Raw genomic sequence first — 25737 nt, forward strand, 5'->3', positions numbered from 1 at the left:
ATGATATATTTGATACCCATTTTGCGGAGTGGGTTTTTAATATCCCCATATTTCTGCCTCAATTCCTTTACCATGGGTGTGAAATCAGGAGAAATAGAGATGGTGGCGCCTTGTTGGTGTAGCTGGCCTTTTTTGCATGCCAACCTGAGCGCGGTGTCTCTGTCTCTATAGTTGAGGATCCGAGCTATAATGTACCGGGGTGGCTGGCGGCCGCGCACCCAGCGAGCGGTGTGGCCTTTCCACTGCGAAAGCGGTCGAGAAGCTGGAGCGGTCAAATAGATCGATCAGAAGTTGCTCAAAGAAAACGTCTGGCGTCCAATATTCGTAGTTTCCACCAGGCCCCCCAATACGTATGTTATTTCAGCAGTATCTTGCTTCTAGATCCTTGTTCTTTATGGCTATTTTTTCAGCACCCGTTCTGCTTTCTCCAGCCGCTTCTGCGTGAAGATAGAGGCATCCTCCAAGTCAGAAACTCATTTTTCAGCCTCTCCCAGGCACACTCCTTGTCAGTCAATCCTTTCCCCCATCTTGTCAATACGACCCGCGTGTGTATCAAACCGTGCATCCATCGCATTGAACGCCGCCTTGAGCTCCACCATCAAGGTTTCCATGTTGCCCGCTGGGATGTTGTCGTGTCTCCTCCTGGGGAGTCTTGGCGTTCTGTGAACTTGGCACTGTCGAATGTGAGTCGGCACTGCTTGGGGATATTTAATGGTTTGTTGCCTAATGCCACTGGTGGTGGAGCTCAGGGGGGTGTGGGGGGGTGGTGGGTACTTGCAGCTGTAAGATGCTATGAATTGCGGGTCTCAGGATGGGCCAATGCCAGGGTCTTGGTTCCTAGATTTCGCATTCGAATGGCCCCCTGCTGGTGCCTGTTTGCGGCATGCGCCTGCCAGGAGTCCTCGCTATCTGTGTAGCCAGTTAGGAGGGGTGTGGGGAGCCTCCTTGTGTAGCTCTACTTCTTCCCCTCATCCAATATGTCGTCTGGCTTCCTGTGTTTGAGGAGAAAAATGGGGAGGAGCTGGCGCTGGAGGCTTGGCTTCTAGGGCGTCTGTTGTATTCCTGGGTGGCTCATGTGGTCTCTGCTCCCATCACCGGCATTTGCAGGCCTTCCGTAGGCCTGTTGCTCCGCGGCCTCATCTCTTCATGCGGAGTCCAGTGACTGGTACGCCGTGGGATACAGGCAGCTAACGGCTGCAGTCGCTGCTGGTAAATCGAGGCAAAGGAAGGCGGTCACGAGAAGTGGCGGGTGCATGTGCACACGAGGCCTGTCAGCCTGCCTATGTGCATTATTACCAAGAGGAGAAGTCACTTTACCTTGTGACTCGAAAGACTTCTTTGAAGAAAAACAATTTACACACATCTGGACCCACCACTAGTTGGCAGGAGCATGTATAGCATGTGCAGCCACAGCACTCCATGCCAAGAACAGATGCTTACAGGGCACGTAAAATAATCCTTCTGCCAGCATCGGGTTTTGTAGATATGCTGGCATATAGCTCCAGCGCACATTCATTGCATTCACATTTATCACCATTCACTTTTCACTGCGCCGTTTGGTTGGAGCACCTTTTTTACAATGCATATCACTTATGACACTGTGCAGTAAATAAATGTAGCTTACTTTTCAAGCTTTCGAGATCTGCAGAGTTTTAGCCAAGGAAGTCGATGCTAGGCTTATACTTCCTCTGAGGGGATCACTGTATATGTCCAGGTATCAATTTTCCCAGGTTCATAGGAATACAGGATAGCCCCATAGTATTTTGCGTGTGAATCAAGTTTAGTACAGAAGTGGGGAAACAACCCATTACGTATGCATACATGTTTTACTATTTACTGCATGTTTCTAAACAGTTACATCTTTGGTCGCAATTTTTTTTTAATATTAGGAAGACTGATGCTGTCTGTTTGCCAGTGTTTACCTACACCAAAGGATGTTTGACCACGAATTGTTTTGGAACAATTTTATTGTTAAAAGGTAACGTGATATTCTAATACATAAGCAATAACTGCAGGTGCATTGTTTGGACTTCTTCTGGATGCTCCTTTGTATCTGGACAAAGATGCGCTTCTCTGATTAGCTCTAATGTGCGAAACACGAAGATTCTTTTACATTTTACAGGGGGGCCTTGGTGGTATTTTACCTATCCAAAGCTATAAAATTGTGCCTGGAATGGTAAAAGGTGTGTCTTTTTTAGCTCAGCAGAGAGGGCGTGCCAATTGTATGCTTCAAGACTAAAAGAATATATTTTAAAAACTGGTAAACGGTTTTGTTATTTTACCTGCTCTTTGCGGGTGGTACTGGACTTATCCAATGATTCAAAGCTATGATAGAAAAAGACATTTTAGCTAAGTAAGTTTAGAGCATCAGTTATGTTGCTGATGCGTTCCATATAAAGGAGTAGTGTCAGTCTAAACACTGGTCAAAACAGGGCTTCCTATCTGTGTTTTGCATGCATTGGCTCAGTCAACCTCTGTTAAAACCATATTCTTAACGGCTTAATCCCACTATGAAGTACACTTCTTTTTTTTTTTTTTTGAGTTTTATATAGCGTGAACGAGATCCGAAGATATCGGGTATCGGAGTGCTTTACATGAGCACCAGTTTCGTTAGACAGACACATTCATTTTTGTTAGGCACATTTGTGAGACTATTTTGTTGTCATTATTTGTACTTTTCATATGTAAATTTTCCCATTAGCATCCTTTGTAGCTAAAGAAACCAGAGTTCATAAATATTTTTCGCCCTGGGTTTAACATATCTCGTAGTTTTTTTCAATTTGTGATGTTAATTGATTGGCGCTTGACTTTGTCCATTTATTGCACTATATGGTAATATTTAAAATGGGATGGCAATCTGTGAATGATCCAGTCACAGTTTGGGTTGTAACTTTGCATTTCTTAGTTTGATATGTGTGCACATTAAGCCTAGAGTATGGCAGCCTGCATGTAAGGAGACCCTTACCACTTGGCTCAATCCCAAGATGCCTTGGTGTCTACTAGATTACTGATCTTTTGTCCTCTTGTCTGTTCAGCTGTGGGTGGTAGACATCTGCTAATATTTCCTCAGCTCCACTACGGTTTATAGCTGTTTTGTTGCTTAAAGCATCTCATCCCAGGATGTGCATTCTTTTGGAATTCTTTTATTGATTTATCTTCCCTTATTACTCAATCACTACAATTCTTTCTGGTAGCAATAACATTCTTCTGTTATTTATAAAGTCTCCCCTTATACATTTGATTTCATATGCCTTTGCTAAAACGTCTCATCGACTTTCAATAAATCAATCGATGATTTGTGAAGCGCGGCTACTCACCTGTGGGGGTCTTATGGCTCCGGTGGGGGAGGAGGAGGCTGCTGATCCTTCTAGGTGTAGAGGTTCAGTCGATGAGCCAGATCTGGAGGTCCTACTAGAATTGGGTCAACGACGCGGAATGCCTAAGGTGGAGGGGCAGGGTGTTCCAGGTCTTGGCTGCGAGTTAGTAGATGGATCTTCTTCCGGTTTTGGTCTTGTGAATCTGTGGGACGGAGGCCAGGGCAAGTTGGGCAGAGCGGAATTGTCTGGCTGGTGTGTGGAAAGCGAAGCGGTGGTTCAGATATTCTGGTCTGACGTTGTGGAAAGCCTTGTATGTGTGTGTGTGTGAGGAGCTTGAAGGTGATTCTCTTGTTGATTGGGAGCCAGTGGAGTTGTCTCATGTGGCTGCAGCAGGGAATGTCCAGGACCAATCGGGCAGCGGCGTTTTGGACGTTCTGTAATTTGCTGAGCTGTTTCAGGGTGACGCCTGTGTAGAGTGCTTTGCCGTTGTCCATTCTGCTGGTGATGAGTGCATGGGTGACTGTCTTTCTGGATTCTGTGGGGAGCCATCTAAAAGTCTTTTAAAGCACGCACATATGTGGAAACAGGATGAGGCTACTGCGTTGATTTGGCGGTTCATTGAGAGCGAGGAGTCTAGTATGATGCTGAGGTTGCGTGCCTGGTCCGTAGATAGGGGTGGGAGGGGTTCCTAGTATGGCGAGCCACCAGGAGTCATCCCAGGCTGAGAATGTGGGTCCCATGATGAGTACTTCGGTCTTTTGTCCGAGTTGAGCTTGAGGCAGCTGTCTTTCATCCAGTTAGCAACTGCCTTCATTCCGTTGTGAAAGTTGATTCTGGCGGCTGTGGGTTCGTTGGTGAGGGAGCGGATCAGCTGGGTGTCCTCCTGCTGGCTGCAAGGGGGGGCATGTGTACTTTGAAGGCCATGGGGCTCAGGGAGGAGCCCTGGCGTACTCTGCAGCTGATCAATGTTGGCTCATGGAGGAATGGGGGTAGTCTGTCTTGCTGTGTTCGGCTAGTCAGGAAGGAGTGGATCCAATCCAGTGCCTTGTCACGGGTGCCAGCTTCGTGGAGTGTCATGAATAGGGTGCGGTGGAAGTCTGTGTTGAAGGCGGTCAAAAGGTCCAGTAGGACAAAGGATGTGGTTTTGCTCCGGTCGAGGAGGGAGCGGATGTTGTCGTAGTGGCGAGGAGTGCGGTCTTGGTGCTGTGGACTTTAAAATGTCCACTGTCCTATTGTATTGATATCGCTACGGTATTTTAAGCACTACATTCTATCTTCCCAGCTCCACCCCTTATGCCATTTTATGAAGGCTTTTTTGTGCATCATAAGATTTCTGATGCAAACTGAACATCTCACTACCTGTCCTTTCGGCTGCCTTTAAGTTAAGTTTACCCTATTGGTGATGTGTTATCCAAGCTTAAAAGGTATGCCTTTTCTGGCTTTAAGTAGATATTCACTATGTTGTGCACATGCCAATAAGGTAGTTTCATTATTGAGCCTGGTTGCGCTACCAAATAATTTTGTAACTATATGCCCGAGTGTATGGTTTGACAGTTTTAGGTAATTCTAGGCTGACTAGTAAATGTTTTATCTGTCACCGTAGTATCAATCTCACTCTACTGAAAATATTAGGCTTCTTATATGCCGCCCTTTGGTCCTAAGCTGCTACCATACTGGCAACCCAACCACCTCTCAAAGATGGGCTTAAGCTTTATTCGTGCCTACTCCCCATTCTGTTACTGTCACTTCTGCCTGTGTCTGTGCCATGCTTCTCTACCATATTGTGATTTTTCAAGCAATGAAGAATGAAGTTCTGATCACAAGTAATCTTGACAGTGGTACTAAACTAGAGAAGATTAATGTGGAAAACTGAAAATTAGTATTCGAGTGCAGCCAACGTTAATGCCAAATTCACAGTGTGGGTTACATAACAAACATTTTGGAGTCAGCAGATGAGTAAAGCCTACCTGGAAGATTTAAAACTTGCTATATTGCAAACATATAGTCAGTTCTAGTCTGTAACATGTTAAACCAGACTTATTAAAACATGTAGAGGAAACCAAGGTGAAGAAAACTTGGGAACAAACTTAAAGCTGTATAAGTTTAAAAATAAAAAAAGCATTGTACGAAATTATCTCTCAGCAGAAATTGTCAAAATCTCTGAAATGGCGGCCTGAGGGTGTTTTCAGAATGGTTGATCTATAACCTATTTCCCGACAGTTATGTCTTAGTATTATTGTCATTCTGATAGAAAAAGATGCGCAGGATAACCAGCAGTCTTCTAGGCCCAAGCTGTACCGATCTTGATCAAAACATTGTTAAAAAGGTGCTCCTTCAGTTTCGCCTGAAGAAAATTTGCTATTAAAAAATCATAATTCATTATTAAGTGTTTTTTTCCAAAATCCACCAGATGCTTATATTTAAACATGAGGTCGAAAAATGTGTGAGGAAAACAAGATGATACTGTTTGGCCATTGACTCAATTGTGAATTGACTAAGTGAGACTAATTGTGAGTATTATAATTTGTTTAGGGAAATGGGTATGTATGTAGGTATACTTGTAAAGCGCACTGCCGCCCCATCTCGGGGCATCCTGGCGCTGTATACCGCTGTGGAACCCTTCTTGGCTTTCCCTGTGAGATACTCCCTACTGGGCACCCCCAAGGTGAAGCCAGGCATCCCAGCACTATTGGGGCCGTTGTGGAGATTAAGCAAGCTATTACCCAGAGTTGCAGAGTGGGACCCATGATTAGAGTAGGCACCGAGGCGAGAATTATCGAGTCCGCGGACATTGAGCCCAAGACCCTGCCGCGTCGGGAATTGAACCCTGGTCCCGGGCCAGACCTCTGCATCAGGGTCTGCCGCTCTAACCATTGAGCCACACTTCTCCACGCACGTTTGACCAGTCGCACGTGGTGCACTCTGCAGATTTCCACATTTATCCCCTAGTTGTTGAATTTACTTCTGGTACATTATTAAGAGGGATGTACTGATTGTCCAGCGTATTAAGAGTCATTTCTCAATTTTATTTATTTTAAAAGCAAGTCCCACAATTCATATTCAATCATGTCTTGTATAAAAGTAATTGTTTTTCCTAATATGTTATCTTAACAGCCCTGACGAAGTGACAGTCACAAAATACATGCTGCGCTGTTTGACTGTTATACACAACATAACTGAAAGTTGGTGACTTGAATAAAAAAACTAAATTCTATAAAATTAAGTAATCCGTCATAATCTCTGGACAATCTCTGACTCCATCTTTTGAAATTCAGTTGCAAACCAATGTGGTACAGAGCGCTGTTCTTCTGTGGGTGGGTGGGTTATGGAAAGAAATTTGAGATTGTGCACATCAATTTAAAAAAATCGTTATTATATTACATTTTTTTGCTCATAACCCCATTTCTTACAGACATGAAGGACAAGGAGTTTTGGGTCTACCCTCTGAGTAATATGGGAATACCCATGCTATGGTTATCATTTCTTTCTGGTTGCTAGACTACACTGGGCTATCATGAGATGTCTCCTAAGAAATGGGAATAATGTGCAACATTTGATTTTTTTTCCCACAGTGATTTCCATTATTCTCACCTCCCACCCCCTACATATATTTACGGCTTTGAGAAAGTGAAATTTATGGTTACAAGAATGTTTGCTATGTGGTGCTATCACATTATTCATAATCTTGATTCGACCGCTACATCCAGTTGCTGACTGAGTCGAAATCGGGACTAAATTCGTTATACGGCCCAAAGTGATTTGTCTTAAACGCTGTGGTTTCTTACAAGATTAAATTCCAGGAGAAGGGCAAACTTTTAGGTAATCCCCAAACCAATACTTTATCCTTTCCCTGTGTTCCATTGAGCACATGTTTGATTCCTGGTGAACAGATTTACCACACTAATTTTTGAATACCGACTACTACTGCACATGTTGTCTAAAGTACAAAGCTGCTGATAAGAGCACTTAGGTGTATAGTCTCCGTCCGGACTCCGCTAAAAAGTGCCTAGTCTTCAAGCTCTATACCTGAATGTATTATCCGAGGATAATGTGTTTTTAGGCATATTTCTGAAGCTGTGTACGATAATTGGCTTCACATAAATTAAAAGGATGAATTGTATTTTCTAGTAAATCCTCGTCATTCATAATTTAAGGGATTTCATCTGCTGTGCTTTCTGGTTGTTAAACATGGAGTACTTGCAAATAAAATGAGGAGGTTGACGGGTGGGGGGTGGTGTGCTGCTCTGAAACATCAAAGTCTTTTACAGACTAAGGATTAGAAAATAGTAATTGCGTGCCACTTTTCTGCTGGCGCTTGCAACCCATCTGGCAAATCCCAGTTGTCAGTTATCTTGTCTCTACTGTTTAGGTGAACAGGACCCTAATTGGACTTTTCATTTAGATACAAATGAGTTGTGCACCATGATTCTGACAAGCATCTGACACGACACCATCTGTTCTTAGGAGGCATTTGAGCTCTCAGTTGAATGTACCAATGGTTGTTTTGACTAGATCTCAAAATGGAGGACATCCTCGTCTTGGTTGGTGGGAGCATTAAAGAGAAATTCAGTTTGGTGATGTTAGAGGTTTTTTCTACTTTCTGTATCATTCTGTGTATGGCTCATGACTTATTAAACCTTTTTCGAAACCTTGTTCGTGTGTTCGTAATTGAACTCAATCTGCAGCCTTTAAGTGGTGCATGAGCACAGCGTACGTTTATGGTCACGTGAGGTATACCCCTACAATGAAACTCCCGTGTTGTTATTTTCCCGTGGCTTTACTTACCATGTTCATATGTATGCTTTTAAAACTGCACCAGAAACCCCACCGCGTTACAAGTGCATGCAGTAAAAGTGCCGAAGAGCGAGTTTTCTGTTCACAGTTGCAGAGAGGAGTAGATGTGTGTATGGTGCTGACTTTGGACTGTTTTAACACACTGTATCTCATTTTAAAGGCAGCCGAAACTGAGTGGATATTAGCAAGTAATAAAAGCAAAGACTAGTATCTCCACAGTGGAGATATGGAAATGTTACTTAAGCCAAAGGTCATAACAACTCCAAGCAGTGGAGACTCCACTGCTTGGAGCTGTTATGGCCTTTGACTTAAGTAACATTTGGCGACCTTCTGTTCAAGGCGGCCGTTCCCTCCCAACTTCATGAGCGTGAATATAGTTTCATTGAAAGATACTTGTGCTTATGTACACGTTCTTCAAGAATACTGATCCCAGTTTACTGATTCTGTTGTCTTTGCAAATCGTAGCAATGACTGCTAACAAGTAGCACTGAGAATACATGTTTAAATTGCAGTAAACCTTTGTTTTTTTCCACAGGCATGTTGAAGTTCTGCACTGTTGGGTTTTGTGGTATCGGATGCCTGATTGATTTCGTTCTCATAATCATGCAGGTGCGTTTATTGTCTTGAAAATAACACAGCATACTGTTTCTCTGCCACTTTAAAGATTCTCCACCGGCCCATTACATTCGTATGCATAAATTGGAAAGTAGGTACGAGTTGTTCTTTTAATTATTTCTGGTTCCGTTTTTGTTTCGGTATATTCACGGCGGATAATATTGAATACAATATTTTGTTCTCTGGAGTGTTTTCCCAGAATTTAAAGAAAGTTAATCTTTTAGGCCACATTACAAATGCCCCGTTAAATTGCTGGCCCTGCAGAAACGTCGCAGTTGTGATGGGTGCACTGTTAATCGCACCTGGTAATTACAGCGTGAGCTAAAATGTCCATTCTCTGTTAAACTTCGGCAGCTCGAACCTGCTAGAATTGAATCGGGGTAATAGGCCCGATATGGCAGCTAGTGCGCCCACTGTCACCAGGCCGACCTCCCCAAGGAGGGAGGAGTAGTCTGCAGCAGAGCCTGCCTGGGACATAGCAGACCCCCTTTTGAGGTACACTTATTGCCGCTGAGTTGGGAGTGAGTTATCGAGGCTTGCTCAGGTATTGCACAGGGGCGGCTGCCCTTAGATGGCAGGCTTATGCTCCAAGTGCCTGGAGGACACGAGGTTTTGATCTTATCAGCAGAATAATGGCTGACAATCTGACTTGAGCACAAACTGGATGTTACTAGCCATCGACAATACCTGTGATTCTTTAAAAGCAAATATCAAGGCAGTTGCAATGAACATGAGCTTAGTCAGAAACGATAACCATTCATTTTCAGACAGTGTGGCTGGAGTAATGTTTCAGGTCAGACAGCTAGGAGCTAGACGTGCGCTAAATGCGCAGGCTCCTGGCTGCCTGAGCTGAATTTAGCAAGGCTGAGGATTTCACAGCCCTGGGGCGTGACCTCCTCAGCCTGGCAACATTGTGCATTGAGACCCTCCCTCTCGTGATGAGGGAAAGCGTCACTAATTGTCTTGGACCTGGTGCTTCAGTTTTAATTCTGTTTTGTCCAGGGTTGAGTTTCAATCAGTGACACCTCGTCACAGGGTGGTAGAGGGGTCAGCAGTCTCACTGACCTTATCCAACTGTGTGACGAGATTAGGACAGCTGCCTTCCTTTATTGACTGACCATTGTGGGACCTCTAAGGCTTCCCTGTCGGAGAGCTGCTATTGTGGTAAGTTTTGTGTTTTTCTTTTTTTGTTTGGTGCGTGCTTGCATGCATGTGTGAATGTATGTGTATTTGTTAGTGAGTGTTGTGAATGGGTGTGTGTGCGTGTGTTAATGAAGAAGTGTGTGCGTGAGGTGTGTGCCCTGCACTGCCGACTTTTTTTTTTTTTTTTAATTACCGGCCACCACTACACATGACTTACAACCACAACTATGCAATCTCACAGATCATGTGGGCTTCTTGCAAAGGAGGGCAGAAGATTATGAAACCGGATTGCAAAAGAGCGATATGAGACTGGTGGAATTGCCTGAAGAAGCAAAAGGTAACGTGATGGAATTCTAGAAAATTGGATATCCCTAGTTGTGGTGCCCCAGGGCTTAGCTCCCTTCTTTACAGTTGAAAGAGTGCATAGTGCCCGGACGAAGGCCCTCCGCTATTACCAGTAGGCATAGACACAGCAGCCTCCACCATGACCAGGACAACAGTGGTGACAGCTACTTTCACCACAGCAACAACAATAGTTACCAGCACAGCAGATACAACAGTAACAACAACAACAGCTGCCACTATGCCAAGGAACATATGAAAGGCCAAATTCTGTACCACAGTTACAACAACAGCTACCACTATGCCAAGGACCATAGCAAAGGCCAAATATGCTACCCACACCTTGTCTCAAAGCTTCCTGTGCACTGCACTCAAGCCCACTATTCCAGAAGGGGCAGAGCTGCATTACTCTCCCCTAATCTTTATCCATCTCTGGCACAGTACCAGAAAGGTGGTATCCTAAGAGAAACTGGCACATAAGGGTGTGTGGCTGTAATACAACCTGTTGTATCAGTGTTCTATCTTATGCAGTTCACACCTCACACTCCTCCACCTCTGCACCAGAGATGGTGAGAGCAGGAATAGCTTGCGCTAATGCTTCACATGTAAAGTAAAGTAAAGTCCACATTTATAAAGCGCACAATCACCCGTAAGGGTCTCTAGGCGCTGGGGGCCGTCGGGGAGATTAAGCGAGCTATTGCCCAGAGTCACATGGTGCTGGGCTAACCTGCCGCCGGAGCCGGGGATCGAACCGTGGTCCCCAGATTCCAGCGTCAGTCGCCCTGGCCGCGGCGCCACACCTCTCCCTGTGGCTCCTGTTTTTAGATCTTGCACCTAGCGTTGCAGTGCGCCGCACTGCTCGCGCAGCGCGAGACCTCATGTAAGGGTTTTTGAAAGCTGACCACACGCTTGTGCGAGTGATCAGGCTTTTGCCGGCAGGCATTGGCTTACGCGTGTTTAAAAAAAAAAAACAATGCTGCACGTGATTGGACGCCCACCTTTGCCCCGCCCACATTCCCGTCCATGTCTAGGACGCGCATCAGCGCGCGGCACAGACACCAGGCTCCCTCCCCTGCTCCTCTGTGGTGCGCGCGCTCCACTGCTTTCGATTCCCACGTTCGGCTCCTCTGTGGTGCGCGCACCACTGTTTCTTTCTCGTTACATTTAGAAACTGCTTCTGTAGCGTTTAGTGCTACATAAAAAGTGATTAACTTAGGATTTGCCTCCATTGAGAAGATCGGTAAATAAATTACTATAGGTTACATATGTTCTAGTTGCATGTACGTTGTTTTGGTCTTGTTCTTTCAGGCAATGGGCAGGAAAAAAGAGGCACATGTTCGGTAAGCATTTGTGTAATTACTCAGCTCTCATCATAAAATGACTGGTCGGAAGGCGTTATTCTACACCTAAATCGCACTCATTAGATTGGCATGGTAAAAATGAAGGGCGCAGTCAGTTCTGCAGGTACACAATGGGTCAATGCAAGATTCCCCAAGTAATTCTTAAAAAATACATGCACGTGAACTTCGCCTTGATAGACTTCTACATAAGGCAGTTGGGTGCTTCAAATAAGTTTAGCTGGAGCCGTCTCTCTTTCTGAATTCTAGTTATTCATCCCAGCTCAGAGAACTGCACAGACCACTTGCCGTCACACGAGCTACCCTGCGCAGTGGCGGTCTGTCCTGCGCTGCAAGTTTCATGGCAGCGTGGGAACACTTGTTAGGATCACGCCGACTGACAGAGCCCCCAAACTCACACACACACTTGCCAAACACAGGGCGACACCTGCCTTGAGCTGTGGCCGGGGCCCTCCGCTTCTTCGGACCGGCATTTTGGTGGCTCCCGGTGTGCTGTACACAAACGAGAGGCCCCGGGCGGGGAGAGCTACCAGCAAGGACAGGCTGTGGCCTGCCGGCTCCCTTCGCAGCTTCCTTGGTCTGACCGCATCGCCCCCCTTCCCCCGGCGGCCCCTGACAGCTCCGGCCAGACAGCAACGAAGTTTCTCCTCAGTGGCCGCCTCCATCGACCATAGAAGGGGGAGCAGCTCTAACATCGGAGAGCCCTGAAGGCAGTTTTACCTGTTAACACTAACGGCACTTGTGAGGCAACATATTACACCATGGTTAAAAGCCAAGAAATGCCGACTGTTAAGAAAATGCTCGCAATGGGCGTTTTCTTGCAACGTTTTTCACCAGGACCCCCATTTGGGACAGTTGGTTGGTGCCAACCGTAGCTGCTATCACAGAGGAGTTTAGTATGCCCCAAGGCTCGTGTGACTTGGACAGCAGGACTTTACTACTCTTTGTACAAAAATAAACCCTACAAGGGATAGCTCCTAAGGGGCAAACCTCCCGACCGTGGGAATATTAGCGCTTCCGTCTTAAAAAAAATTTTTTACATAATAGCTAAGAGATTCAAATTTCACTCCCCAGGCCAAGAAGCAGCCGATGAAAGTAGTTTTTTTGCCTCTCAAGCCATACCTGCCAGTAAATGATGACCTCGGCTGGATATCTGCCAACACTTAAGAGCTTTCAGTCGGAACACGTCATTATGGGCTGACTGATATTTAGACAGTTTCAGAGGACAACAAAAGGAAACGATAACAAGCATTTACAATGCAATGGTTTCGCCTTTGAAAAAGTTTGAGCTATTGGCATTGTAAATGACAATTTGTATTTATGTGTTGGTTTGGAAAACAGATAAATAAATGGCATTGTCATTTACATTGCCATTAGCTTACTCTCTCGCAAATGTGAGACCTATTGTACCCTACGGACGAGCTCAGCAGACAGCAATTACTACCACACACACACACACACACACACACACACCCAGAGCCAGCCACACACACACACACACACACACACACCCAGAGGCAGTCAGCAGGGCCAGGTGCAGATCTTCCTGGCTATCACCTCCTTTCCCTGCTGGTCTTTCCTCCCCACTGACCTTCTCCTGGTTGGTCACAGCAGCACATATTCTCCAGTGCCAAACGTGGAAAGCTACCGGCAAAGAAGGACCAGTCGCTGACAATAATCTCTTCCAGTTGAGAAGCGAGGACTTCTCAAAGTCCAGGTGAAGCACCAGTTACTGGTGCAAAGACACTGATACCTATCCTACTTTGGGTGTGCAAAAGTTAAAAAATCAACTACCAATTCTGAGACACAGAGCCCTCATCGCCAGGCAACAGCCAGTAGTATAAGAAAATGAAGTGATTTTACCACACTCTCCAGTAAACTTTTACAGCAGTGAAAAGGAGGAACTCTTCACACACCCTGATTTAGATCTAAGACAGGAGTCACACCTTAAACGAACTTGAGTACTGTTAAGCGGATGAATGCAAAAACAAAGCAGATCAGAGAAAAAAGTCACTTAGGACAGTACTGCGGTACTGAGAGGGTCTAGGTTCAGCAGTGCTTTCAGCAAGAGTCGCTACCCAGATTTGGTTTCTAGTGTGGTAGGATGAGTCAGGCTTACTCTTTCCCTGGAACTCCGTATTGCCTCAACTGTAAAATACAGCTAGGTCTGTGGACCTGAGGGAACCTGAATCAAAGTACTGGCTACGCTGCCAAGTGCATACCCCCTGAGATACCCAGAACTAACCTTAGCTCTCTGGCATCTGCATTTGTTTTAGGACGCACCACAAATCAAAGCACCTCATGATCAGATCATGCCAGGGCTACGGCACTATGAAGCACTCCTGATAATGTTTCAACCAGCTCAGGCACAGGAGTTTATTGGGACCAGACTGTAGGCCAAAGTCTTTGTGAATGCAGATCAGGCAAGTGAGAGGCGATGTGGATGCACATTGGTAGAGGCTCTAAAGGAAAGCTGCAAAGAGAGGAATCTGATTCCCCCACACACAGAACCCTGTAATTCTCTATAGCATGACAGAGAGAATGCAATGCACATTTGCAAGCATCAGTGTCCGGTGACACCTGTGCAACCCTGTACAAAGCAAAGCCTTCCATCATTTTGGCTTGCCACGTTCACAGTCCATAAAATATTCCCCAGCACTCTGACAGTCTGCGTTACGGTATTTTGAGACAGGATACCGTGTACCTTAATCTAGGAGCGCTTAACAAATGATCAATCAGTCAAATAATGACACTCCCAACCTGACAATTTTTGTATCATGCGCAAACTGGACCTCAAGCGTCACTGGGTACAGAGACAGTTCTGTCTATCTCTAGGATTGAATAACTCCGCTCATCTGTGGAAGTACATTATCACCCGTCTCTGGGCCTTCCAGACCCAAATCTCTGAGCTGCATGACACGCCCCACCCCCGCTCCAAATCAGTCTCTCTCACAGTACACAATTAATGCCAATCTCAAAATAAACCATCTTCCCAAAGTCTGGCTTTGACACACTCTATGCGACTTTACCCCTTACCCGTTATTTGGGGTACACAAACCCACATCTTGCCAAACTTTACTATGCAAGGCTTCACATCTTGCTCGTCTCATGTTATAAAGGACTGTGACTGTCACTTTACTATTTCAAGGTGTGTGGCTCCAGCCTCTGTCATTCTCTGAGCGTACATGACGGCGTTAAATGCCTATATCTGGATCTGATTCATGCCTGTCTCACGGAGGAACGACCCACGCCTATCTGTAGACGTGTGCAGCATACCTCCTCATCCGCCTTCAATGTCCCCGTTTATGGTTGCACCCGAGCCCTTCCTATTTCGCTTGGTGTATAAAATGACCCTCCATGTCCCGAGATGTACATTTAACCCGGTCTATTAAAGCATACAACAAGCCTCGAACTAGCCATCGCTTGATATACATGGTCAGTAACTCTGCTAGTGGCTGCTATGGGTCCCTGGTGCCGGTTTCCGGTTCTAGCTGTTTATTACTTCCCTCCATAAGCCTGTCTGCTTGTGTATATGACCTCTCTCTTCCTTGTTTACAATGTACACTCCCTAACAGTGTTTCTGCATACTCCCTTCAGTACTACTAGGGCACGCTCATCATTCCGGCGCGAATCCATAAGGGGGAATGTGGATATTCCTCTACAGGAAAAAGGGATGCGTTATATTGCCCCTGCCCTGAATAGTCTGCACTTCCTGTAGTGCTTCCTTCTTGGTCAGCAATGGCCCCGCCGCGCCCACATTCCCCGGCCGCCCGGCTCTTACCTGCACGTAGTTGTTTTCGCAGTAGTCAGCCACCCGTGTCCGATTTTAATGGCTCTCGATGAGCGCCCGCTTGCCGGCAGGGATCTCCAGCTCTGCCATTTTTCAGCATCCCCCTCCCGTCTCCAGCCACAGACCGGTTACCACCGCCCTCCCGCCGGGGATTCTGGGATTGCCAGCCTCGCTCTCACATACACGGTTCACCTCCTCACACCCCTGCCTAGCCGACTGACACCGCCTACAGCATCCTGGGAAATGTAGTCTTTCCACATCTGCTTTCTCTTTAACTAGAATGAAAGGGCAAAAAGAAAACCTGCGTCTAGTAGACCCCCCCCCATTGTGTATATATCAACATAATTTGTGCAACGATGGCCTTGGCACCAATCGCTGAAAATACTGGAACTTTCTGCCATACAAAAGATTTCGTGAAAAAGACACCAAAAGAGGAAACCGTGTTCATGGTGAAAGTGGAAGCTTTATCGCAAGACTTTACCAGGAACTAACGAAATAGTCATATACGAATACCATCACCCCATTTGCAAAGTAATAAAAACAAGAAGCACGGGCACACAGACAGGGGCGGGGGGGCGGGAACGGACAGCGGGAGGGGGGGCGGGAAGGCAAGGAAAAACAAGCACTCACCTGGACTTCCTCCGGCGGCGATCGGCCACGGAATGGCCAAAACAAACCTGGAAGACAAAAAAAAATAAACCCCGCCCACGGCCGCATGACGTTGTCAAAGGGGCAGGATGAGTAAAAATGGCCGGAACGCCCCCGAATCTGCTCCGCAATTGACGGACAGATCTCTGTTCCAATGGCTAACCTCTATTTATGGAGCTAGCCAATGGAACAGAGGGGCGGGACTAGACTCACATACTCTAAACAAAAGATTTCGCCTGCGCAAAACGCAGCTTGCGCAGCTTTTCGCCAGGTCGAACCCTAAAAATGCGACATCATTGAACGAGAAAACAAATAAAACAACATGCACTAGCAACACCAGTAGGTCTAGCTTACATTTTGAGTCCTAACTAAATCATTAAAAAGCCCGCTACAGTAAAAGCACAAAACACAATAAATGATTACTTGCTGTATACAATGCATCAATGAGGCTGAAACATTGTCTTATTCGTTCAGTGTTCTGTTGGCATGGAAACTAGTTCCTCATATGTTGCAATGCAAGCATTCCATACGAGGCGGAATGATGCATGAGATGAAAGAATTGTAGCATCACCTCTGGATGGAGCGAACGCCCACTACATTTTAAATCATTGCAGCAACACAACCATATTTAAAAACAAATGGCAACATGGTGTTTATATGCAGAATGAATTGCCAATACTACCCCATATGCTGAAATATCTATAGATTTTCTACAAGTAAAATAGCAGTTTAGGACACTAACATCATAAATCAAACAATGTAACGAGAAGGGGTAGGCGTCCTGGCTCATAAACGGGCCTCACCTCCATGCTGTATCATTGAATCTGCAAATTAAAGGTACAGCTCGCTATTGTATCAGAGCAGTATGCCTTTTCAAATTCTGCCAAATACACGTAGGCGAAGCAGAGGGCATTTTCCAAAACCATGTAGTATTAAAAAAATGAACAACGCAATCTATCTTACAAGAACAGAATTACTCACGACCGCGCGCCCGCAGCATTTGCTCACTGGACGATTTTCCGCCAGTCATTCAACCCCCCTATGTTGATCGAATATATGCTAAGGCTTGACATCTTTATTCTCCAATTGTCTCCTAGTTCTTAGTACCTGGAATTGTTTGCTAACATTGGTCATTTTGTAGAGATTGTACCACATAATTTTTTTACCACCCATTCTCAATTTTTTTTTTTAATGCTTCCCCCACCCCACCACCCGTGACTCCTTCTCCCACCCTTGTGACCCGACCCGCCCTCCCTCGCCTCTCTCCCCTCTCCCCTTAGAAGCGCTCAGACCTAGGTCTGTGCGTTGATGGAATGGTGCAGCAGCGTGGAGCGTGTGTGAAACTGTACTTTAAACAACAAAACCACTTAAATAGCTTACCCTCCCCCCTGGACCCCCATCCCCTTCATCAAACTCAATAGATAATAAAGTTTTAAACAGAGAGAAGAAGAAAAAATTATATTATTCCATCTTTACATCCCACCTCATTTTTTTTCCTTTCCCCCCCCCCCTCGATTTTTATTGTTCACACTGAGTCCAGAAACTCCTTTGCTTTCACCTCGGATGAAAAGTATTGAGTCTTCCCCTCCCTCACTACCTTGAGCTGTGCTGGATTTTCTAGATAGACCTGCATATGCTTATCCTGGAAGGGCTTAATCAGCTGCCGAAGTCGCCATCACCTCTCGACCGTTGCATGGCAAAAGTCCGGTCTAACGAAGAAGGATAGGCCCTCACTAGTTCTTTTTGCGTCGGGTCTAGCCTTATCCGAGATAATTTGTCTAAGGACATAGTTTCCAAGAAAAATTAGAACTGCCCTTGGCTTGTCGCTTGCTGCACCCGGGCGAATTTTGAACGGGGTCCGATGGGCTCTCTGGATCTTAGATGACCAGTTCCAATCTGACAGCTCCGGGAATGCATTTTTAAATAGGGTGATCATATAGGACCTGATATCTGACCCCTCGACCCCCTCCGGAACCCCCAGAACCCGTAGGTTGTTGCGTCTCATTCTATTTTCCATGTCTTCCAGCTTCCACTGGATATCAACAACCTGCGCGGCCTGGGAGTCAACCTTAAGTGAGGCAGCAGCTGCTTCTGACTCAGTCGCCACAATCCGTTCCTCTATGTTAGAGACCCTGTCCCCCACATTGGCGTGTGCTTTAGACAGTTTTCTTACTACACCCTGTAGTTTGCGCATAGCTGATTGTGATTTCTTAGTATCCTATCTAGCTTCCTCCCTGTGTGTGAGGATGGTTTGATAGATAACATCCAAAAGAGGAGGGTGGGAGGTAGATGCCCCGACGTCTTGGGTCCCCTGCAATGGTCTGGCTGAGGAGTGATCCCAAGTTGGATCCATATGTGACTGAGCGTGAGCCCTATCCTTACCAGCAGTTATTTTGGCTGTATTAGGGGGGGTGTGATCCAGATCACTATCCGTCTCCAAGCCACTACCTTCTTGAGAGGAACTCCTTTCTTCGTCAGACCACTCAGCCTCTTCCGTTAGGGAATAGAAGCAATCGCTACTGTCCTTTTCTTTGTCCTGCTCACTTTCACAGCCTTCTGCCAGGGACATTAGGGCTAGAGGAGGGCATAAAAGTGTAGTGTCTTTATCGGTGCCAACAGCCTCCATCACCTGTTCCCGACCTGCAGCAGCATCTGATAACTCATTATTTATCAAAACCATTGTGCTTGTTGTTTTGCATATAGTGCCGACATTAGCGTCTTTGTTGGTTAAAGACCCACTGGCATGTTCCTGCTCAGCCAGCCCTGCACCAGGAAGCTCGAGGGTCTCCCGGGTCCCATCCTCACCCCTTACAGCCGACAGATCTGACATTCCCACAGCCTGCTCGATGAAAATACTTGCAGTATCCCCCAGCAATGGTGCGTGTACAGCGCTGTTACCTGGAATTACCTCCCTGACCGGTGACTGAGGCGCTGTAGTCGTTACGGGTTTCTGGTTTTTGCCGCTGCGAGCGAGCAGCTCTGAGATTGACGGAGTCTGCTTGGAACGCATCGTGACCCGTTTAACTCCTTTTGTCTGTTCCGGCGTTTCGATCTGTGTTTCAGCCTGCTCCGTTGATTCAGCTGACCCTTCGCTCTCTATGATGGTTTCCTGCAGGTGTGCGGGGTTCATCGCTACGTTGGGGGCAGTCTGAGTAACCAGCGCTTTCCTCTTCGCGGCTGCCGCTTTTGCCGCTGCATTAGAGGCTGACTTCGGAGGCATTGTCCCCGCCGTCCGCCTCAACCACCGACCAAGCAGGCAAAATCCGCCACTGAGCACCCTCTCCGCTCGGTACTGAGCCGAACTTCGCCCTGCACGCCGGCGCTGAGGGTGAGCCCAGAATCCCAACGCCGCCGCCGGTAGCCACAGGATCCCGGCGGCTCCAGAGGACTGCTTCCACCTGCAGGCTTCTGCTGAACGTGCTACCGTTTCACCGTGGCAGCGACAGCCTAGCATAGGTAACCAGATCTTGTCCCATAGACCAGGAGTGGGGAAAGTAGCTGCAATACGGGGGTTGAGGGAACTGGGAGATTTAGTCGCACCACTCCGCGCTGCTGCTCCGCGCCTCCTCTCACTCCGCCGCCATCTTGCTCCTCACCCGTTTTGCTGTCTTCCCAAAGCAAGATGGTAGTTGTTTTACCTTGAAAATCATTTAGATGTAGCCATCTATTCCTCAAATTTTTCTTATTAACTTCCTCTGTCACGGGTACGATTTCTCTTCTTTGCTGTAGAGTTGTTGCTGATAGTTCTTGGGAAAGTGTCACTTGATTATCACAGAAGGAGATAGTTTCTACCTCCTGGCCTGCACCATTATTCATTTATTTTATTGTATTACGAATCATCCATTTTTTCCAGGATGTTTTTTCATTTTTTTAATGGCTTTCTAAGATTGTTTCTTAAGTCCTTCAAATGCAGAAATTTGTCAGCACATTTAAGATGCTTCTGGCTGTCTCAGCTAGGCGTGCATGATAACTGTCGTCATACTCCTTCTTTAAGGTTTCGTATGAAGATGTTCTCTCTTTTAAACTGATTTTTAAGGTCCTCGTGCCTGTTTAGCACACATTTAGTTTGTTTCTCAAAATGTGCCACAAATTTGGACGTGAGTTGTTCAGAGTCTGCAATTCTAATCATCCGACTGTCTGCTGATTCATCCAGTGAGTTGTTTCAGATCGTCTCGATGCTAAAATTATATCCATGAGTCTCTCCTCATAGCCAGCCTTTAACTCCGCCGAGCAAGTTTTTCTGATCCTCATTCATGAGTGCTCCGAAGGTAAGGAAGCCAAATTTACTAGAACTTTGTCTTTCTGTTGGGATCCCAGTTATAGCAAATGACAGTCTATTTCACCCACTTTTGCCGGGCTGCAGTGTGAATTTTTACTGGTCCACACTCCCCAGTACAGAGATGTGTTCTCTTGCAAGAGTGTTCACAAAGTCTCCCGAACAAGGAAATTGTGACCCTATCTGGTAAGCAAAATATTTTCCAGTAGATTTTGTACAATGCTGTCCTATATCCTCCCTGGCATTGCCTATCTCTGTCCTTTCATATAGACATGCAATTGGTGTTATTTATAAAGTATGGCCTCCCCTCACCTGGCACATGGGTCAGATGGTTCACTTGCCTTCTATTAGAAATTTACCCAATCCCCAAGGTAGCTGAATTTAGCAAGATATGTCCCCAATTTCAAAGTTCGCCCTGGGGTGATCAAGTGCAGAGTACATGCTCCATTACTTAGGTTGGGTAAGCCTCATCACCCCCTTTTCCTAGCTCTATTACAGCTAGAGTATAAAGTATGCCTTCTTACAGAGCAGCTAGCACCAGCCCAGGCAATGCCGGAGAGTTGTTTAAAACACCCCCACCGTCCTATCTCCCCCTCCCTGCCAATTCAACCAGCCTGGCGCACAGTGAGGTAATTCCACTCCCGTTCCGCTGCACTGTGGGGGCTGCAGCCTGTAACATCACCACTTCACAGATCTCTTTTTCCTCCTTGTCTTGCTTTGGTCATCGGGGGGGGCCTGCCTCCACCAACCACGTCTGTCCTGTGCCTCAATGCTCATGTGAGACAGAAGCCTAATCATGCTTTGTTGCCATGTTGCGTGACCAGGTGCAGCTGTCCTTTCTAAGTCTCTTTTTGTGACTTCAGTGCACGGTTTATGGTTTACCCCAGACATCTACTCTAGAGGAATTCTGAGCTATCACAAAAAAAGATCCAGAAGCCATGCTGTCATCTTGGCATGAAGTCTTAACTTGATATTTTGCACCATGAATAATATGTTGAAAGGTTTGTAGTAGTGCCACTCAAAGTTCACAAGCAATGGCACAGCTAGTAGGCCAGATATAGTGTGTTAATGCAAACAAATTGAGGTATACACTCGTGCCATTTACAATTTGAATCCAGGGCTATTTGGCTTTGTCAGTGCTTGTTGAAATCTTTTTATTACTGCGCACCATATTTTCTGGGAAGGAGTACCTCCGTGCGAGTCATTCAATAAAAAAAGAATCTTAAGGACCACACTAGTAAAAACATGTATTCACTTACCTAATTGTCCCTACATACAATTCTAAGCTATTTTAATGAAGGTCTGCTAACCTTTTGTGTGAACAACTGTAAATATGTTAACCTATCTGTCAGGGTTGTGTTGCTCTTTTGCATACAATTAAAATACATAATGTCATTTTCTGGCTTCTCTTTCTTGCCCTAGTAGCACAGAATGTTTTTACTTAAAGCAAATGTAATTAGGATTACAGAAGGGGAGGTGTAAGAATTTGGGTTATTGGTTGACTGGGATTGTGAACCCAGGTCAAGCAACAACCACAATCCTTGTTGGGGTAAGGCATAAGCACACCCAAAATTAACCTGTACTCAACCTCTTGGTGGCTTGGTACAGAGCAGATAGCCTTTACACTCTGAGGCAATGTGGAAAGTATTTGTGCAACACTTCAAATAGTAAAACTGTGAAAACACACCACAAATGGAGCCTGCAACAGTATTAGAACAAAAGTGATTTTTAACCAAGACCAAAACAACAAAAATCCAATTAGTGGAACAAGAGAAGTTGAATTTGAAAGTTTTTTGAGACAATAGCGCCAAAAGGCATATAGTGCCAACTGTGGATATCTGGTCGTGCTGGACCAGAAAAAAGTCACAGCTTCAAGCCGACCCCGATAGAGCGCAGGCTAGCTACAGGGACCCAGTTAGGCCCACTGAACAGAGAACCTTAAATCCTGGTTTGGGAAGAGTTGCGTTGATCTGCTTTGAAGATGTCGCAGAGCCAAAGCAATGTGTTGATTCCGAGAAGAGGCGAGGCTGTGGTGCGAGGTCCTGTTTCAGCAGCATCGAGAATCCCTTCGACAAGGGCTTGCGATGCGAAGTCCAGAGTCTGGCAGGTGTCACGCAGTCGGGACAATGCCCCGGTTCCGAGGAGCTGTGAGACGATTGAGGTCGTCTTTTCGTTGTCTTTGCTGCCATCAGCGAGAGATCGGAGGGCCTGTGCCAATGATGTGCCACCCAGCAGCGGTCCTGAGTGCAATGCGTGCTGCAGCGGCGATGTGAGTCCTTGCTGGGGGTTACAATCCACGCAGCAGCGAAGACGTGTTGGTTCTGCTCGGGGTTGCACTGCTCAGCACAGGAGATGCTGTGGTTCCGCTGGATCCACAGAGGGTGGCAAACCACGTTAAGCCCACTTCCAGGGGTCCAGCACTGGAGTGGTACCACTTGGCAACGTAGACTCTCAGATGGCAGACTCCTGGTGCTGATGAAAGGTTCTTGGAAGCCTGTTTTGTCACTGAGCTTCAGATCAGTAGGTCAGCCAACTAGCCTTTGGAGTCATTATTGGTTCTGGGTTCAAAGAATGCAGGTCCAATTCTTCTCACCCAGGCAAGAAGCCAGCAGGTCAGCACAGCAAAGCAGGAGTTCAGCAGAGAGGCAGTCCTTCACAGCACAGCAGTCCTTCTTCCTGGCAGAAGATCCACAGGTCTAGACATGTACTGAAGAGTTTGTGTCCGAGGTCCAGTATTTAAACCCAGTTGTGCCTTTGAAGTGGGAAAGAAGGTACTAGAGGTTTCCCTTTGAAGTCCTTGGGCATCACGCCTTCCCTGTCTCTGTTCTAGACTAACTACAGGGGGTATTCAGCCCTTTGTGTGGAGGCAAGACACTACCTATTCAAGTGCAAGTGGAACTGTGCCCAGCTCCTCCCTCCCAGCCTGCCAGTGATGGTCCATCCAGACACACCTAAGCTCTCTATTGTGTGTGGCTGTCTAGGAGGAATACACAAAGCTCAACTGTCAGCTACACCCAGTTGTGTGTCCAGAGATTGGCTAAAGGCACTAAATGGCTAAGGCAACACAACAGCTCTGCAATGGCAAGCCTGACAGATGTTTAAAGGGTTACTTAAATGGGTGACACAATGCTGTAAACCCACGATAAGCATTTAATTTACAGGCCCTGTGCACATGTAGTGCCACCTTACTAGGGACTTATAAATAAATAATGTATGCCAATTCATGTTCTCATGTATTAAGGAGAGTGCACAAGTGCCTTCGCACAGGTTAATAGTGGTAAAGTCATAGGACCAGCAAAAACGAATACAGCAAAAAGTGGAGTGTAAAAGTTAACGGTTGAGGGGTGACCCTGCAGAGAGTGCCAGGTGCAACAGGAGATACAAAATCATAGATTCTCTTCAAGGAGTCCATGGTTAATTGCTTCTGGATCATCAAGTAAATTGTCCTGCCCCACCTCTGGTTAGTATTCCAATCTCAGGCAGGTATTCCGGAAAGGGTAAAGTGTGCTAGCAAATGTGTGATCAAGCAGGATAAAGTAATGTTTGAACAGGATTTTTGAGTGGAGAGAAAGTTTCTACAATTTTGATTATGTCTGTATTGCAGAACATAGACTATATATCTTGGGGCAAGGTATATGTATGATTTCTTCAATGCTGGAGCACAGTATTTTGCATGTCGAGTTAGTACCTGTTGGCCTTCCTTTCTGAATATAGTCACAGAATGGTACAAGATCAAATGCTGAGCCAATGGATACTACAACCGATAATTCAGCCAGAGGCTGCTCCTCATCCAAAGAAGGCACTGTAATTCAAAAGTAGACTGATGCTTCGCAGTACAGCATCCCATCTTAAGAATCCCTAGTTACAATGGTTCCATGGATTTATGATCTCTTGTGGTCTCTCGCCCAAACAGAAGTTTGCATCAATATCCTCTAACTCTCCAAACCTGACTCTACTCCTAGCTGCACAAAACATACACTCTGAATATCAGTTCCTACAGGCTCTCACTTCTAATCAAGCAAATGCACAATGCTCTTATACAGAGCAGAAGAGGCATTCTCTTTTGACGGTTATATGTTTTGCTGGATACAGACACTCACTGAGTTATGGTTCATATTTAGTTTTCTTGACTCATTTAATTCCTGTGTTTTAAAGGACTAATGCATACTTAATCGAGATTTGATAATGCCCATTACTTAGACTGATACACAGAGTAGGTAGCACATGGTGGAACAGTACCATATATTTATTTCCCACACAAGGGAATCTTGCACAGCTGCTGCACATGTTGCCCTGGTACTGTGTGTGCAAGACTTCCCGTTTCTCCCACCTGTCTTGTAACTCTTTATTTAGTCTGGAATATTTGTACTGCTACCCTTGTGGCAAGTGAATGAAGATTGTTAAACACCTCTTCAAAATATACAAAACGAAATGTTAATTAATGCAGGAGTGATAAGATGGGATTGTGGAGCAAGGGAGAGCATAGCTTGTAGGAAGAAGTACATTCTGCAAGATTGAAGCATGTGCTGCAGGTGGAAGGTTAGGGTGCACGTGAGAAGCAAGCTTATGGGCCCAAAAGGTAGTAGGATTAAGGTACAGGGGGGATGATTTTAGGACACCGTCAATGTAAGAAAGTGGGAACCATAAGCTTTGTTTTTAAGGATTCTAAGTAAATGGTGCCGGCGTCAACGATAGAAGACAGTGAGGTACAGCATCTCAAAGTTTGCGGAAGGCTGTTTCTACGCTTGCAGCCCTGTTCAGCAAAGGACCTTCCTCCCATGCGAGTCAGTTTAATTCTCTGAACCACGCATGAGGAAATGTCACTGGACTGTAAAGGCGTGAGTCTGTAGATAAGCAATCACTAGTCCATGGAGAAAGTGAGGGCCAGCTCCTGATCTAGCTCCGTGCACAAAGCACAGGGCTTTAAATTGAATTCGCTTCTCCGCCTCGAACCAGTGCAACTCCCTCAGGAGAGAGGAAGCAGATGCACTTTTTGGAAGTCAGTGGAGTAGCCTGGCCGTCAAGTTCAGGACTACTCACAGCCTTCTTAGAGAGGCTTTATCTACTTCCAAACAGATGATGTTGCCATAGTCAATCAATCTTTATCTTTATTTCGCACTTCAATAAAATGCATAAAAGTTCACGTATAAAAAGTTGTCATAGAATAATGTGTTAAAATTAGACATGCAATAGATTCGAAATTTAAATGCAATACTGAGCCCACAATAATAGCCTTTACATAAAATAGATTATATCTAAAAATACATTCACAAAATATAAAAGGAGAAATATGACAGTAAAAGAATTAATCGTGAAGGGCTAGAGGCCTTCCGATTTCTTAAAGCAGCCAGTAAATAGGAGGCTAGTGCAAAACAAAGCAAAGGGGTATCTAATAAATAGAATAAGAAAAGAGCTGAGGCTACAGTTTGCGGTGAGAATTTTCTTAAAAGCGGA

At 45.8% G+C, this 25737-nt stretch overlaps 1 protein-coding gene across 1 annotated transcript in view; it reads left to right on the forward strand.

The window, feature by feature from the left end:
• The window catches only part of TM2D1 (TM2 domain containing 1), a 170761-nt gene that overhangs the window by 78872 nt on the left and 66152 nt on the right, over positions 1-25737 (forward strand). Inside the window, exon 6 of the mRNA XM_078669655.1 lies at positions 8647-8720. Coding sequence (XP_078525781.1) covers positions 8647-8720 — 74 coding nt within the window. The remainder of the gene's footprint in view (positions 1-8646; positions 8721-25737) is intronic.

This window comes from Lissotriton helveticus, chromosome 1_2 (assembly GCF_964261635.1).
Source record: "Lissotriton helveticus chromosome 1_2, aLisHel1.1, whole genome shotgun sequence".
NCBI classification, from domain to species: domain Eukaryota; kingdom Metazoa; phylum Chordata; class Amphibia; order Caudata; family Salamandridae; genus Lissotriton; species Lissotriton helveticus.